The 19,143-nt window shown below is 35.1% G+C and overlaps 1 protein-coding gene across 1 annotated transcript in view; it reads left to right on the top strand.

The window, feature by feature from the left end:
* The first annotated feature begins 6,473 nt into the window (after window positions 1-6,473).
* LOC108974324 (A disintegrin and metalloproteinase with thrombospondin motifs 9) overlaps window positions 6,474-19,143 on the top strand; it is a 71,191-nt gene continuing 58,521 nt past the window's right edge. The window contains exon 1 of the mRNA XM_018942067.1: window positions 6,474-7,496. Coding sequence (XP_018797612.1) covers window positions 6,537-7,496 — 960 coding nt within the window. The 5' untranslated portion in view covers window positions 6,474-6,536. The remainder of the gene's footprint in view (window positions 7,497-19,143) is intronic.

Genomic DNA, 19,143 nt, shown 5'->3' on the forward strand with positions numbered 1-19,143 from the left:
GTGTGTTCGTTGGCGTAAGAAAGTGGAAGTAAACAAAACCTTGGGTTAAGCGATGAGCCAAATTAAAATGAAGTAAGGAAGCGGCTAACTTCGGGCTGAGTCGAATTTTATGTGTTCGAAGTGATTTAGAGCTTAAACATAATTTTAAATGCCCCGAAAATGTGAAATGTGTTGAGAATCATAGATGTTGCAAGAGTTTCAGAAGTGAATAATTAATTTAAGTCTCTACAGGTTGGACTAAGAACTCCAAAACCTGTCACATAGTTGACCACTATTCCAGAGTTAAGCTTACTGATGTGTCTGAAATACACTCATCTGACCACTACCTACTGGGTTTATTATCTGACAAATCAGCTGATTGTTGTTATATGTACATACATACATATATGTATGTGCTTAGAAGAGATACTTTTAGATGTTGAGAATACTCTAAGCATTAGTTATACCACACAAAGTAGGTATATCGAAAGGAAGTTGATTAAAATGTGCTCGAGCACTCATACCAACACAAAGCGAACAAAAGCCAATGCCCTGGAGTTAAGTCAACACCGTTWCACACATAAGCACATACATACATCCATTGCAAATGCATATACATGTACATATACTACATATAACGTAACAACTTTAACTAAAATTACTTAACAGACTGATAGGCTCATTCACGACTATACACACACACACGCGCACATGGATCGCACGCAGAGTAACAAAAACAGCTTTTAGAAATTATCTCGCAGATTTCACGCGAATCAATAATAAAAATAGAAACATTTTGATTTGAATATACCGAACAAATAAATGATGAYTTCGAGCTTCATTAACCACCCAACTTTATAAGCCAAACCAACAACAACAATAATAACAAAATGCGGCAGATACGATCGGTAGTGAAAACAATGAAGRGAATAAAAGCCTACTACAAAATGCGGCACCACACGCGAACAACTTTTGAATGATTAAAAATAATTACTTAGAAAATTGCAATAAATAAAAGGTGTGTGGAATTGAGCAGAAAAAGCTTAGAAGAGTTGAGATGAGAACGCGTGTGAAAATTGAATGAAGCACCACATCGCCATTAACGCTTCGAAAATTAAAATGTTTATGCTGAAAATACGCCGCTGGGGAATGCGGAGAACACCGTTTGAAAGCCAAGCCGATTAAGCGCGGCTTAAAGCAAGAAAGTAGGTGCGAACATTGAGCTGCACAGCTCTGCCAAGAGAGCGATTTGGAGCGCGCTCAGAGCTTAGAGCGACAGATTGCGTCGATCACAGAGCATAAGAATGAATAGAAACATTTGCGAACAAATTTTTGTTTCAATAAACCTTTGCTAATTTTTCGTACTTCAAATACTATCGATGTGGTGCTCTCTTTCACTTCTCTCACACGTGTTTCAACTCAAATAACAGCAAACTCATGTGGTGCGATACATGTGTGTATGTTTCAAGTCTGGTTTGTGAGCTGGTATGAATATCTGCTGACTTGCCAGTACGCAAAGAACGTGGGCTTGGAACTGATTTACGTACTTACATCTGTATTTTATGAGCATACTGTCAGTCGTTGGCTAGGTGAAATATTTTGTCGTACTAAACTTGTAAAAATCGAGAAATGCTGGCTTAGGCAGTTTTAACCTTCTGCTGGGACTTATCAACTTACTGACATACAGGTGTGATACTCCCGTGAGGCAAACTTTGACTAATTACCTTTGAACTGGCTTTAGGCAATTTATATTCTGATTCTATATTTAAAATATATTGGTCGCAGTTATCCRGTCGTTTATCCTCCTTTATTGCTTGGCTGTGGAGAGCCACAAAAGATCGGTAGAGCGAATGTCTAACGAAGCGGGTTTAGAATTGTAGTGAAATATAGTATGGTATACATAAGCATTATTTGGACTTTAGTGAATTACCGATTTTYCAGTGTTATGGTGAAGGGGTTAAAAGTTGACAGATGACACCTTTTCGACTTTACCTATGCATTTATTTATTTTCACTTATTAGATTGAATGACCTTGGAAAGGCCGCATATCGTTTTATGAACAACTAGTTAACGGTTAGGAAATCTGGCGATAGTAAAGCTTGCAGAAGCAAAATATTGCTCGCGTTAATTTTCATGTGAAAAAGTCCGGCGAACTTTCTTGACTAATCGGGAAAATAGCACCAACACATAAATCGCATGATTTTGAACAGAAAATAAGGAAGGTTAAGATCGAACGAAAACGCGCGATCTTTATAAATATATCTTGTAATATAAAATATCCGATCTATGCACTGTATATTCCCTACTATCGACGGCTGAGAGGTCTAGGATAGAGCCAAGCCCAAGTCACTCACTTTATTACAATCGCTAAACATTTTCTTTCTAAACTGAAATCGTAAGAAAAGGTATTAAAATGCCGCTAACTGGAATAGGGGAATTGTTATTGCCATAGCATGRAAGATCTCAGTATTCTTATTTCCGCCTCAGTAGTTAATTTTGCATCTGAATTATTCAAATGAATGGACCGTACCGGTGGATGGTGTAAAATACAACCCTTACGAAATCCTATTATTTCGTCGTGTATTTAAGACTCTTACAGACAAATTGTAGACAGAATAGTACTGTACGCGGGTATGAAAAGATGAAAATGAAATTGGAATTACATGTCGTACCCACACAGCATTGCACGAGTGTTAAACGTTTGCCTACACGCATACATGTGCATCATAGAACATGAACATTAAAGGCCACAGCGTGGTGACGGGTCCCGTGGCCAGAAAATTTAGCTAAGCAAGCGCTGACCGCTAGCCGCCGTCTGAAGCGTATGGGTCCTAAAGAACTTTGGCTGAGTGTATGCCAAACCAAATAGGCCAGCAAAACAGCAGCGAGAAATTATATTTCGAAAATTTGGATGTTCGTTTGGCTCTTTGGCTCTTTGCTTGGCTGTGAACGCTATAGTATGTATGTATGTAGATACGCCTACCATTGCCTTTATTTCATGGTGTTGCTTTTGTTAGTTGCTGAGAAGCATAGTAAATTACATAGAAGTCAACCGCATGGGCTGCTGTGGTCGGCGCTGCAGCGACAATGCTGATGAGAGTGAGCGGCTGGTTCGCGCGCGGTCGTTTCGCTTGCCTAGCGGCGCGGCGCGGCACGGCCGGCGCTGCTTTGACGACGACAACGTTGTGTGTCTGTTGTCTGTCTGCCAGAGAGTTTTAAAAGTTGACTTTTTTGCGCGGCGCGCCTCAGAGACTACGGTGTACTGGTTTTAGATGGTTAGCGTTCGCTGTGGCGGTAACGAGTGCGTCCTCAACGTTTTTTCGCTTCTATTTCAATTAATTATAAATTTAACAAATTGTATTTTCAATTTCGAAACAGTTGTTTCATTTGATAATAATTTCGAAGTTTTTATCATCGCCAATAAATATACATGTGTGTGTGTGATAGTGTGTTTGTACGTACGCAAAAAAAAAAAAGAAAGAAAATAACGTATTCCATGCGTTCGACTGTCAATCGCTTCCTGTTGGATTTGCGAATTGGAAGTTGGGTTCAAACGAAAGCGCACAGAAATCACGATTTGTTATACAACGATATTATAAAATTATTCTCTGAGAAATGTGTGTGGCAGCGAAATAATGAAACAGTGTTTGTTGTGAAAAGTATTGCATACGAGTGAATCGAGTGCTGGCAGTGTAAAACGAAAGAAAAAGAAAAAATAAGAAAATATAAAACATTTGAATTAAATATTTGTTTTGGAAATATATAGTTCAATACTGAGGCTACCGTCTTAAAATAAAAAAATCATTTGTATTGAAAATGTTTTCTGGCTAGAGTGTGTAGCATATTTTTCAAGCTGTTGCCGACCGCTTTGCTCTTGCGTACCGAATTGTTTGTTACTTGCTTTTATTGCTGCACAGTGTTCTGAACATGATAAAGTTTCAATGAAATTTCAAAATAAATATTTTACAGATCTTCATTCCATCTTCGGGAATTAATTTCTTTGAAATACTAAAAAGCTTAACAGAGTATGCCAAAGAAACTAAAATCTAAAACAAATGTTGAAAAATTAAGGAATATTAATTATAGCGAAGAATTCAATTTAGCTTTACCGAACTGCGAGCAAAAAAAATAAGGATTAATAATCTCAAAGTCCTTTGTGAATATATTCTCATTATTTGACTTCATGTTGCCAGCAAATAATTWAAAGTTCAAGATTCGTGCGCGCGTATTTTGTGTTAAACTGTATTTTCATTTGAGTTTTATCAAGGAAATATTAGTTAAAAATAAGTTTGTTTGTAAAGTTCAGACATCAACTATAAGGATTTGAGGTTAAAAGAAACATGTATGTTAACGGATATATTCTAATAAATTATTGGATAAGCAAATACCGAGCGAATAAAATATAATATATAAATGGAATGATATCTTCTGAAATTAGTTCTGACTTTTGTTTTGAGTGATTTTCGTCTTATAAACAATTAAAAGTAATAAGCGTAAAAATTTGCTGATGCAGACTTTATTTCGATTGTTAAATTTGAGGTTGTAACTGTGTTGTTGTTGGCTTACGAGTTATTGTGTCTGGTTATGTACTTGAGGTTGCATGTTTTCTTCTTCGATGGTCAATTTTCGCCACAGTAAAAGAAATTGGCATATTTTTGTCGAGATTTACATTCCGCTAGAATATATATCCCAACTAGTGAGATTGGAACTAGGGCTACAGAAATAATAAAATTATTTATTTTATTTCAAAAAAGTTGTAATGCTGCCTACAAAATACGACCGCTTCAACTTTAGAAATTTCAAAATGGTCACCAATATTATAGTTAATTAAAGTTAATGTAATCGGTGGCAAACCATCACTTTGATWTTGAGCGTTTTCTTACGTAGTTCTTAAAAACGTTCTTCAAATTCCAACTTTTATTATACTTGAATAATATTATCCATATAACAGTACATTATCTTGAATGCTGAATTTTCACTACAAATTTTACTATGGAACTTAATATACGCCTAGATTAGGGATTATCCTTGATAATCATCCATGTTAGCTGTTTAACGTTGAACACTGCTGCTAAAAAAAATAACTGTGATTTGTAGCGCAACCTAACTAGGTCTCTAGTGATGCTGATTTGCCATTAGATTATTTAATCGGAAACTCGTAGATCCAATGTCTAGGTTAAATTGATGGGGAACTCAATCAAGCACATGATCGAATGTAAGAATCATTAGTACATAAATTTCTATGTAAAAGTATGTATGGAAATTATTCGCCTTAGCAAGTTTTATATGGACCAATCTCACTACCTATTCGAAGTCGAATGCGCATGTAGTAAGTTCAACGTTATTATCAGTAGATTAAACATTGCAAATTATGTTGATTCAAAGTCATTGTCGCAGAACAAAAACGTTTAAGTATTAACCAAACATTAACTACAATGAGCTAAACTGAAAAGAATAAAAAGTGAAGAGAAAAAGCAAAAATATGAAAATACTAAGCGAAGTGTGGGCAGCAGACTAGCGAACGAACAGCTGAGAAATACGAAAAACTGATGATAAAACATAAATAAACAAAGTGAAAAGCCCGCCAACTACCTGACAGATTCTGAAACGCACACACGCACACACACACATACAAGCGCGCATACGTTATAGCGTGCAAATACACTACGTGCGTCATCCCGAAAGCGATCTGCAGCTAGCGATAGTGTGATAACTACGGACGAGCCGGTATCTGTAATCAAGTTAAACGCTTGCAAAAACATTAAAAGCATACAAATATTAGGTTTGGCAAACAGCAACTGCTGCTGTGACTCGCTTATCGCCACCGGTATTGCCGGTTGTCTGTTTGCAAATTCAACCCGCAGTCACACGGCAATGACTCGCACTCACAAAGTGGTAACAAACAATCACTCAATCAAGCCGTCTTACAACCACATGTGCAAATATTCAGTTGTAGGRGTTTCTGGAGCCTTGAAGTTGTAGCGCGTGTGATAACGGTGCTAAAAGGGGCTGCGCCTTACGTTGAGGTAGCACTTATGGTGGGCACATAGTTTATCGGTGGCAAAAAGGCTAGGTAAAAAATCTGATGGAACAGCAAACGCCGCAATGACTAGCAAAATAACCAGATAAACCAAAAATGAAAATTCGCAAAGAGGCAAGAGGCAAGCGGCAAGCGGCAAACGGCAAACGGCACGCTGAAAAGTTAACTAACAGCGAAAAATCGAATACAAAGCTGTAACGTACAACAACTAAAGCTATAATTTCGCTGAAACGTGACATTTGGGAAGGCAAATACCGACCGACCGAATTCAATTAACCGTCTATGTTCAAGCGCTTTGTTGTTTTTTTTTTATTTGAATATTCACTGTGTTTTAAATTTAAGCAATTTTTTGCATTATCTTTCCACCGAATTTCGTATTTAGCGCAAAGCTTGGGGTTTTGCTAGAGAGAAATAAAATTAAATTTAAATAAATTTAATTAAAAGCATTTACTTACTGTATGTAGGAAGCTAGAATTCGCAAGCCGCTATAGTTGACTTAATTGAGTGTTCGCCGAAAATGGGCATGATGACTGCTAACAACAACAATAATAATAATAATAACGATAGTGAAATTAATAATAATGGGAGTGGTGTGGCCGCAATAACAACAACGCCTGAACGGAGCACCGCCGTTGCAGCAGAGACCCCACAGGCGCCCGTTCACTCGGCTCAGAGTGTCACCGGGGAGGCGTTGGCAGCCTGCATGACGACTGGAGATGTGCTGTACAAGCAAAGTGCCAGTGATTGGTATGACGCTGATGGTGATGTCGCTGCTATCGCAGCAGTTGCTGCAGAGTGTGAGCGTTTGCTCGCAGCTGCAACAGCTGATAAAGACAYCGGTGATGGGAAAGTGAATACTGCCGAAAGCGTTGGAACTGAAAAAGCCTGCATTAATGCAACGTACAACAACAACGACGCGCAGTGCATGTGCGAAACGGTTRAGGGCGGCATTTACGGTGACAATGACACTGACTATGCTGACTATGACTTGGATAGCGCCGATGCAGAGGTATTGAATAGCAGTGCCGAAGTGACTCGTTCGAAGCTCGACTAYACTACTTCGTTTGCCTCCTATGATAGTCATGTGCATCAGTTGAATCGCAGCCACCGGTGTAATTCGCACGCAACATTAAAGCTGTTGCGACAACAGCGGCAACAAAATCAACAACAACAACAAAAACTGCAACAGCGCTACAGCGCCCAGCAAAATTCGAGCTCTTTAAAGCTCAGCGCATCCAATGCGTCCATTTGCTCGTCAACCACCTCAACCTGTCCTGCGTACAGCATCGGTGAACCGTTATACCAATCTGTTGCATTCGCAGACTATGGCACTACGGGAGGTTGTACAATAGAGACGCTCACCACTGGTGAGTCCGCTGATGAAAGTGTGTTGCGGTATTCCTTTAARGGCTATCCGCCTGAATTGTATTCACCCCGCAAGGAGTTCATCTACACGCGTCCACTGGTTGAGAAACAGGTAAGATAGTTCTTTTATCTCTTTATCCGTKATTTAAATATCTGATTATATTTCAAAGAATCGAGTAATTAAGTTGAAATTATAATTTGTACCGCTTAGCGAGTCCCGTGATATGGTGCTCTTGATTAATCTAATCTGGCACATTGAATTCATTATTATTTCTCAGTATGCGTTTTTTTAGTACAGTGTAACTTGCATTTACTTCAGAAGAGTTTATGCCACGTATATATATTTATGTACCTATGTATATTTGCCGCCATACYGGCTCTATTTATTTTCAACACTTTTGGCCCATCTACTGATGTTATCGTTATTGTTTTTGTGCTTTTACTGTTTTTTTTATTGTCTACGGGGTCATGCGACGCATTGGTTAAAATCCATTTAATTTGATTCGATTGGTTTTTGCATTTTTTATACCCACAAACCACCCACCACCAATTTTATAGCAGTTGGTTCCGATTTATACATGAAAGCACCAACACAGAAATCGGCAATATACCCATTTGAGGATTAGGATCTTGAAAGAGGCTAACTCATTGGCTTCAAAACAATCAAAAACATAATTTATTTTAAGATCATAAAAATTGTTATAATGTGCGTTGGGTTTGAAAAGAGTCGGTTTCGCTCAGTATAGACTTCCTTATTTAATTTGATTGTTCTGAAATGTTTTGTTTTTCAACTGCTTTCTGCTTTTATTTTCATTTTATGCACGCTGCTATATCGAAATACCCATAAATCTGAAAATGCTTGAGTGCGCGCGAAATAAATTAATTATAGAGCGTTTTATGTATGTATGAATWGAGGAATGTCTGTGCAAGTGTGGATATGCACGAGTATGAACACATAAAGCCGAGTGCGGCAGTGTAGCTCGCGTGTATGGCGTGACGAATTGACCCCAAGTGTGAGGACACTGATACCCCTAACCAAGTTGAGAGCACCCAAAAACACCGAATATGCGCTATATACAGATGAATATATATGTATCTAGGTATATAAAGATAAGATTTTCATATCACAAGCTCAACACTACATCGATTCGAAGTCATGGATGCAGATATAATTATAAATAATTTTTTTTTATTTTATTTTATTTTATTAAAGCTTACATAATAAACAAATTATTAAATAAACTAAAGTACGCAGCGCTAGCATCAAAGGCTTTCGGCTGATTATAAATAATTAACGAATTAAGGAACTAAGGTAGCCTAAGAAATTGAGGCCCCATATTCCACCTAGGAACTACGGGACATATATAAGGTAGCCTCTGATCGGGACCAAAATACTTGTGCGATGCTCCGCTATAACCAATTGATAAAGTTAGATAAAGTAAAGTATATTTTTACGAATCACCAAAATTGTTGTTTGTATCGATTCCTCAACCTCAAAAATTAAAAAAAAAAGTGTTAAAACAGAAAAGTGCACATGGCTCAAATTTGCTGTCTCTTTTGAATTGTTGTAGTTGTTGTGGTTTCTGCTGTCGCCGCTTGGGGAGCGATTAGCATTACAATTGTTTGTTGTCTGTTTCTTTATTTTCTCTGTTTGTTAGGTTAGTTAGTTTGGCAAATGTTATTGCCGGTATATATATATGTATATATACACATACCGACACACACGCATACACTCACAGTTTATTTGCATGCCTTAATGTGTTTCTAGGTTTTTGTTTTGCTTTTAATTTTTTGTGTTGATTTTGCATTATTTTTGCATACTTGTCGGTTGTCATTGTTATTGTTGTTGTACTYTTTCGTTGTTGTTGACTTAACTGTTACTTTATTTAAAAGGTTTTCATTATGCAAAACATACGAGATAGCATGCATTGTTGTTGTTGGCATTAAATGTTTCAGCATGCATATGTTTGCTGTTGTTGTTTGTGCTGCTGGTAATTTTTTCAATTATTGAAATTGGTCGGAGCTTTGAATATTCGGTCAGAATTTTGTACACTTAAAAAACCTAAGATTTTTATAAAACTTTTAATAATAAAAAGTCCAAGTGTCACGCTTCTTAATTGCAAAGTTACAATTTCTTACTACACACATCTCTTTTATAAAATATGTACACATATGAAAATAAAATTGATATTTTTAAGATTTTGTCAATATTAAGTCACATAAATTATCAATAAACTTTATTCCGTTGCCTTTCCGTGTGGGTGTCCACTTAATCCACTCACTATCGTAACTATCGATTAATCGACGTTTATTCATTTTTAGAATTAACTAGGAAGACAACATTCGATCGCTCATCTGCGTTGGCGTTGTCCAAGTGATTGCTATCTGTGTCGATGACGCCGACAGYTTGTTGCGCATGCGCCTGTTTGTATCACTTTATTCGGCACTTAATTAAATGTAATTCGCCACTAATGTTTTTTTGCCATAAAATCATTAATAAATGTTGCTTTGAAGGATTTATACGTGCACTTTGAATTTATTATTTCGAGATTTCCGCTAAAAAAAACTAAATAAGTACAGACACATAAATTCTCATATCAAATTAGGGGTTATGTTTCCGTATAAGTGTAATTAAGAAATATGTTTTGTGTTATTTCATCCGACCGTTTTGGAATGGGTGTTATTCCATTTGGTTAGAGTCAGATTTTATAGAAAGAGGAATTATGAGAAACGTGACCACTAAATTTAATATATATTTTCTTCGATCTAAAATACTGTGTGGCTGTAAGACCAAGCCTCAGCTTTCATTGCACAATACTTATCTAATCAATAATTTCTTTTCTCATGCTGATTAAAAAGTAGATATTCTGTTGACTTTCACTTAGTTCAAATACTCCACTTCGGAAAATTTCATGATTCTTTCTCCATATATTCTTCAAACACTTTGTGTACTTGTGAYTAATAATTTCTATCGCATTTATCAAGTCAGCCACACCGTGTCATTAGTTGTTTTTCTTTTTGGCATTGAAATTGATGTTATTTGCACTTTATATKATGTATAATTTATTTTTTTGCTTCCAAATATTTTGTTTCAAGTATATGTTCTCTTTTTCCGAATCTGGTTTCACGCATATACAAAGCAAATTTAAATTTATATTATTATATATATTATATAATGTATGTACAAAAAGCGATTGAGAAAGTCTTGTGGTTGATTATATTCCAAAAAGCATGCTTGTCTTCAAATTCATAAATCATAGTGCGTTACTGAGGAATTGCTACTTTTATTTCTTGGGACCGATAGTTTATAGCAGAGCCAAGTACTATTTGGTATAAAAAAATCTGCTCAGAACGTGTGCCGAATAATTAAATAATTTTTTAGAAATACCCGAAAAAACTAACATTCTTGAACAAGAAGTTTTATTGAACGACTCAAAAACGCAACATTCACTCCCTTCTTTTATTTTCCGCTAAGTAACAAAAAAAGCAAATCATTTTGCCAAACATTTAAGTTTGATGACAACAAAATTTGCTAATTTTATTACCAAACGTTTATGGTTACAATGAATACATTACATAAGCAGGAATAATTTTTCAATTTATTTATTATAATTTCCAGCAAGCTCAGCCATACCATTAAATACTTGTAAGTATGTATACATGTCAATTAATATTTATCTTATGCTAAGCACGTTGCAAGCGCGAATTCTACTGTCGCCGACGATGTCGGTCATTGTTGCGCAGCGACGTCCGCCGGGCGGCACACCTTGTCGTATACGTATCTTCCATATACATATGCATGTACCTGTGTATTCCACTAATGATTAAACACATCTTGGGTATTCAGCTAATCTTTGRCATACATGTGTGACAATGTGCAATCCACTTGAAGCTCTGTAATTAATCTAATGGCGTAAACAAGCAAATGTAGACTTATGTCAACTTGTACTCTCGTACAGTCCATACACTCTTATTTGTGTACCAAATTTCTGTATTTATTCATATTTTTTGCAACTTTCGGGCGTTATTCTGTCTCTGATTATTTTCAGATTTATTTACAAGTGCTATGTGTCATTTTAAGATAATGTAAATGAATCGGAATATTGGTTTAAATTTTTTTAATTCGTATAATGTCAACCGCTGTGTACCTGATAGAAATATACCTCGACTGCAGAATTGTTCAGCTCGTATTTATACCCCTTACRACATGTTTCCGGAGTACAAACTCATAATTGTAAATATTGAACTTTGTAAATGGTTTTACGGTCTTACACTAGCTCAGCAAATTGTCACAATTAATGTCTGGGATATGTTCATATTTCATATTCTGTAAAAATTCTGGCAGACAGCTTTTGCGTCAGTTCTTGAACTATAATTCAGTGCGCTTTACTGGCAGTCTGAGAGTTCTGTCAAAAACGAAAAAATGAACAAACGAGAAATAACAAAAAAAAAAAAAAAAAAAAAAAAAACAGCCGCGTGTCCACAGTTACACCCAGAAAATCTGTCAGCCATTCAAGCAGTCGCTTACTCATTATGACCCTCACTCTCGTTTAGTTGCCCTTTTGTGTTTTATATAMATTTTCTTTGTTTAATTTATTTTTCGTTTTTTGAAAATGTTTTCCGAATTGCTGTTATACCTTGTGTGTGGGGTGTGTACTCTTTTGCTTACGTCTTTGGCTTCGACGCTGACGTCTGCTGTCATCTGGTATGCAAAACGTACGTAAAAAGATGTAGACTTGAACAAATTTACATCTGTCAACTTACGGTTTACTTGAAGCACAAGCACTTTTGGAGATCATGGTGTTATAAAGGGTGTCCCAAATTAAAACAAGGCTTACATTTGCTGCCATTTATGTTTATAAATGTTGACAACCCGAAAGAGGTATAAATCGACAGCTGACAGTTAGGCTTGGTCAAAATTGAGGGTTACATGATAGAATAACGTGTATTCTTTATTGAATAAAATATGAAAATTAATGGAAGCTTGGCGGGTGCAGTTCGATAATTGCATACAAAATATGGACGGGTTAGTGCTATAACTTCGTCAACTGTGAAGAGATTAATGTAAATTGACGCAAATTTAAATCTTGTGCTATTTTCGGGCACCCTATATATATTTATATGGCGCGTACGCCTAGCTTAAATGTTGCCATATATTTTATTCCCGAAGGGTCTGAATATATGTTAAGTCTTTTATGCAAATTAGTGGTCTCGTAGACCTTTTGTGCAGAGGGTGGCTTGGTGAAATGTAGGTAAATTACAATAATAAATAAATTACAAAAACGTCTCACGTATCGTAAAAATTCCAAGTAAAGTCTTCAGCCGAAAGGATTCATAAATGTAATTTAGTTTTATTATTGTATTTCTATTTATGTTTTTACTTTTTGGGAGTGACTCCTTTAGTTGTGCGTGAAATGGSAAGCTTTGCCTTTACCTCTTTCTACAAGTTTCTGTGGTTCTCGAGATAGACCAGAACTTTTTAAAAGAGTGAATCACATCTTGTATATTTCGCATTGCTTTTTATGGCGCACCGGGGATTCTAACGCCACTTYTTCACAGCTGACTAAAAGCAATCTTTTAGATTTGGATATTAGTTCAAGCACATAAATTCAATTGACTAATCCACCTCAGTTGTAGGAATTTTTATTTGCCAGCCATCATTTTAAGTGAAAATGAAGTGAAAAGTGCAAATTTTCGAAAATAAATTCTTTGCAAGAAACACTTTTCAAATGACCACAAAAATGCAAAGAAATTTAAAAAGATATATTCTAAAGAATAAATCAAAGAATGAGATTGATGGCTTTGGCTCATTTTTARGAAAGTGTAAAAAAATTATTTTGGCCTGAAGCAAATCAACGTGAGATTAATTTCCATTTAAATAGATTTATGGCAAAAGAACAAATGTCGAGAAAAGAAAAGAAATGCAAGACACAGCAGAGAATTGTACAAAAGCACTTTTTTCGCAAATTTTTAATGGCAGTGGAGCAAATACAACAAAATTGCTTGCATATACAGAATACACACATTGCAAAGCAGTTATGGTAATGCAATCTGTTTGTTTAAATTCATGTACATATAATACGTATATACATTTACTRTGTGCTACACGCAAGTTTCACGGCGAGAAAGTAATTAATTAATTTTTATTCGCTTTTTAACACCCACAAATATTTTTCTGATTTTTTATTACTGTGGGTTTTAAATAATTGTATTTATTCTTGAAAAAAGAAAGAAAATAAGGCCGCTGCAAAAACAGAAGCCGGTAGAYATGACAAAGAGGCGTTCAAGATGAGAAACTCAAAATATGCATGAGACTTCGCTCAMACATCTACAGAAAATTGATGAAAATCTGCTTTGTTGTATTTAATTTGGATTAGTATTTTGCCTGGATGTTCTCATATCGTCCTTTGAAGAGCGCAAGACTTGAAAGGTATAGTTCTGATTAAACTGACAAGTCAGTCTTTCGTAGGGTGATACCACATAAAAAAATATCGGTTATTTGTGTGAAAAAGATAGTATCGTCTATGTTTATGAGAAAATATATTGCAAATATAAAATATTTTAAAATTTACCCTTCYCAAAAATACGTCAGTTTGCACAGCTGTAAAATTTTTAAAACCAGTTAAAGCACAATAGTTTAGAAATCACCACCTGCGGTTATTATGATTTTAAAGTAATCTAATAAAAATTCACTGGTATTCTATATTTAGATATTTACCACACACTTCGGAGATTTTGATCTTTAAAAGTTGTTAAAATAAATTAAATCTCAAAAAAGATACGAATGGAAGTAAAACTAAAGCTTTTATTGAATTTGCATAAGAATTTTGCGTAGTTATTCAAACTAAAATATCATAAAAATGCCAAATGCTAAGTATGGTAAGACAAAGATGCGAGGAGATGAAATTTGTTACACTTCGGCCAATCTAAAATTCGACTGGAGTAATCACGTAGACAAGCYGAGCTTGAGATCTCCATGTGGTTAAAGTTTTATAGTCATGTACCTATTATAATTATATAACGTAAGTCACATATTTAGGGTGCGTCAAAGCTTCGCGTTTTCTCCTCTTTATCGGACTATAGTGTTACTGTGCCAACCTAGTATCACCTATGATGCTCAATCGGGGAACCCAAGTTAAGGGATCTTCACTTTTTGACAAAAGTTATTTGGRCGTCATTATACCCAACTTTCATCTRCAGTCTCCCAAATGGTACAAGTCTATACCTTTTACCAGCCGTTTTTGCCGTCAAGCTACACTGTGCATTATCGATAGACTGATTTTGTTTAGTTTTAGCCGTCAAATTCATTGCCATAAATTCTTTATTATTGTTGAAAAAATGTTTTTAATGTTTTATTAATAAGTTGTTTGGAAGAAATTAGCAAACGCGTTTTTAAGCGACATTACAATAATCGAACAACCAGCCACAATAGATGTACACATACACACGCAGTAACAACTTAACATAATAACATTGTTAATGACATAATATGTGTGTGTATTAAATAATAATAACAGTGATAATGAGGCAGTAACATAGTAATGTTAGTAGCATGAATCCAGTTGTTGGAAGCAAACAACACGAAAAGCTACAGCCACAAGGAGGAGTGGCACTGTGGCGATCAGCAGACACGCTCGCAGCAGCTGAACAACATGAATGACACTCAATAAATTAGCGTGCAATTCATTAACAAAAGGTTTAAGTATTTTTTATGAGTGTTGTTGTTATTTTAATACTTTGTCGGCCACAGGTTTTATTGTGATTTTGTTGTTGGTTTTAATTGTTATTTCATATGTTTTTTCTTAATTTCCTTGTTGTGTTTTTGTTGTTTTGAGTTTAAGTTTGTATTGAACTCGGTTATCAGCAGTTCGTGCATGATTCTTTGAAGATGTGCCGTTGTTGCTGGCAGCGGCTTTCAAAGACCAAGGAACGACACAGATAGGCAAGCAAAATATAAAATATGGAAAGTATATTAAAAAATGTAAAATAATGGCAATCAAAAACGAAAAATAGTGTAGCGTTAAAGAGTAAACCAGTAATTAATCGTAAGGCCTGAATGAGTTGCTGCCAGAACGAGTTTGGTCTCAGCTAACMAAAACCATAAACTACTACAAACGGTCACACTTTTTGGTAAGGCAAAAGAAATGAATTTTTTACGAATTTCGCCCCTGAGTTTTGAGTTTTTTCGTACGACAAGTGCCACGCTTAGCACACTTATCTATCTATATATAGGTATATACGTATACTAAATTGATGTTGTATCTCTCCTTACGTTTTTCAATGCTTAAGTATTCATAAGCGATTAGATATGTCTCTTTTAGTCAGCGGCATTTATAAATACGTACATACGTATGTACATATTCACCAGTCACTCATTTACATTCAAAAAAATATATGATGCATATTTATGAGCTTTGTGCTAAATATGTATATTCATCGCAGAAGTTTTTAAACCAAAGATGCCACCTTTGCGGTCTTTTGGCTTTTGATGTGTGAGCGTAATCACAGGTGCTTTGCATACGACCTTCTCTGTCTGTAAGTAAGCACAGTTATATGGATGTTACATGTTTCAATTTGGTGGCTGCAGAAAGGTTCCCCATGGCGTATAAGTAATTGTTAAGCGGAGTTTATGTTCGTATCCAAATTCTGTATTCCAACTTCAAAAGAAGTGTCTTGCGGCATAGCAAATATATGCTAACTAARCGATTCCTCACGTCTGACGCACCAGTTGTTATTTATATACTTTGGTTGACACAGCACCATTTTTAATTTTTGTGAATAGAGCTGAACTTCCTTAACTCAAATAATTTCTTCTTCAGAATCGTCATCGTTTTCCATGGCGCTATAAGTCATACTAGTTGGGTCTGAAATATTACAATATTATCTGTTATAAATCCGGCTGCGCAAATCTCATTGAAAAATACGTGCGGCGACTTCTAAGTGAGTAGCTGTTTACAAAGTTTAAATGAGAGATTCATTGAATGGAATTTGTATGAAATTTCACTTCTTTTGCCAATTCAAGASTTTGAGTTATGGAGAACTGTATTTATTTGCAAATTCAAAAACATAAAATTTTAATGATTCTTCCGATTCTCGATTTAATTATTCCCATTAAATAATTCCTGTGCCGTTTAGTGTGACAAATAATTTAGCATTTTTGACGCTGTGATTTTTGCGTTGAAAATGGTTTACTGAATACGAAACGGAYATAAATATTGATGACTAATACGCTTGATTTCAAGGAAAACATTTAATTTACAATAAATGCCATTTCTAGTCATTGAAATTATTATTTTTAATTAATTCAGGCAATCCAATGTCTATTTAAAGCAATATAATTAAAAAACATAAGCAAATGTTAAAGTCATTAAAGTGTGAGTAACCGCTTAATCATCAGCGAGAACTAATGAGTTATGCAGTAGGACACTGAGGGACAATTTCTGAGCAATATATAAACGATTTATCGGGTAAATAGTTAATATAAAATATGAAAATAAAAATAGGTATAATATTTGTTTCGTTTATGCAGATAACTTCCACTTTTATCACTTGCCAGATTTCGCTAAAATTAAGGTTACTCATACCACCCGTATGCCCGTAGGCGATTAAAGTTTACACTTTCAAGAGCAAGAGAACTGTATGCCTGACTGTAAAAAAAAATATTGGAAATAAACTTCTGGAAAAGAAAAGTTTTGAATAACACATCATTACAGTTTCTTGTTAAAATATTTCCATTTACCTGAACCTACAAGGGACCAGCCTATTTAATCTCAAAATGTTTACTTTATTATCTAACGTTAGCGGTCCTTCACCCCAAGTCAAGCGAACGCACAGCACATGTGCTAAAAAATTACTTTTTGTCTTTTTTGTTTTTTTTTTGCTTGCAAAATATCAGAGCATATTCAACAGGCTGGCACTTTGAGTGATGGCTGACGCCTCCAATAAATTTCCACGCGCCTATTGATCTTCACGGTAGCGAGTTAACTTTGCCTATTTTATAAAGAACTTAGTTCATGCCTTCATCACCTACGCGAATTCGATTTCGATTTGAAATTCGAAATTCGAAAGTACAGAAAGGTAAACAATAAAGAGATATGATATGATATGACTAACTATGAAAGTGGCATTTTTATGTTATGATTTAAATGGATTTAACTGCCTCGACGCTGTCTTTTGCAAGCTTTTTCTTAAATAGCAATAATGAATTGYTTAATATAAAATTTGTTCAATATTCCAATTTAGTTCAAAACAAGTGCTCATAAAAATATGGTTTAAGTACAAAAATCAGCATTAGTTGGTAATCCTACTATATCGTTTCATAGCTTAWAATCAGAAAAATTTGCTCATTTAGTGTACATACGATTGTAGTATTTCTTCTTCTTAATAATAATGTTTAGTAATATTTGCAGCCATTAAGGTGTTCTATAGAGTCATGTATGTGTTCTTAAGTGAATTGTTGAGTGAAAAAAATACTACATAGCTTTGTATGTATGTCTAAGCACTTTATAGACAACAAGCACTAACATGCATATAAATATACAAAATATTATGTTAAAAATTCTATATATATATATATGTATACACATACTCTATATAGGCCCATACATATGCGGGAATAGCCAATGTTTATTTATTTTGCCTTGCTTTTGGTATTTACCTTTGAAGTGGCATCCACCGCAACTGTGCGCTGTGCTGCTAGAGTTTTCCATGGTATAAACATTGTATATGAACAACTTATCTTTGGCATAAACATTTGTGCGCCTTTTCACTTTCGAACCGCAGCTAATTGCAATTAAAAAGAAGATTTGCTCGGTGTCGGAAACAAAACAAAAAGGCGTAATAATTTCGCCAAAGGCATGTTCATAAGTCTAGTAGTATACTCGATACTCAAGTTGATTTCCCTATCACTCATCTATGCATTATTTTTTGTTAACCATTTTTAAAACACATGCCACAAAATTTGTAAAATTCAGAAGGCAACGTCGGTCACCTTATATAAGGATCGTCTTTTCGGTAATAGAAAAAGAAAAGCAAATATCAATCATCGGATGTTACTTTATTGTTTTTTATAATATTCTCAATTAAGATCTTAACACCGTTGCAAGTGTTTGAAGCAATTGTYGAAAMACTTTTGCTGCTCTGATTGAGGTATCAGTAAAAGATTCGATTTGTCCGCGAACAACTTTTATTGGATTCGGCTTATCTGGAAACACCCATGCAAACGACTGCTGTTTATTTTCAAGCTAATACCTGTAAATCCACAATGCATGTCACGATATYAATAGTTTCCGAAACAACAAATTCGATTTGGAGTGATCTACGGTCTCGATCGAATTCACCATACCACCGATAAACACTTGTCCGTGATGAATCTTCATCACTAAAAATTTTATTAAGTTCATCGATGCGCTGTTGCTTAATTAATCCGAGTTGAATATTTTAAGTAACTGTAAAAAAYACAATTAGCGCACGTGCATGTCAAAACGATCTGAAGTGCTGAACACATCGAGCGCGACACGACGAACTGAAAACGATAAGGTAAATCTTTCTACATGAACATTTGTGAGAAGGCAGCAACATAACAATGGCCGGTTTGTACACAACACAGCTGTCTMTTTTGCATGTACACAATTTCGTTGTGGCCATACTAATGCCTTGCACTTCCATGAAATTTTAATATTTTGTTCAAAGTGAAATTTTTTATGCATAAATAAGTAAATAGGTAAATTTATTTGTTTTAAATTATCAATTGTTATTAC

The sequence above is a fragment of the Bactrocera latifrons genome, unplaced genomic scaffold, assembly GCF_001853355.1.
Source record: "Bactrocera latifrons isolate USDA-ARS-PBARC rearing strain unplaced genomic scaffold, ASM185335v1 scaffold_55, whole genome shotgun sequence".
In the NCBI taxonomy this organism is placed as follows: domain Eukaryota; kingdom Metazoa; phylum Arthropoda; class Insecta; order Diptera; family Tephritidae; genus Bactrocera; species Bactrocera latifrons.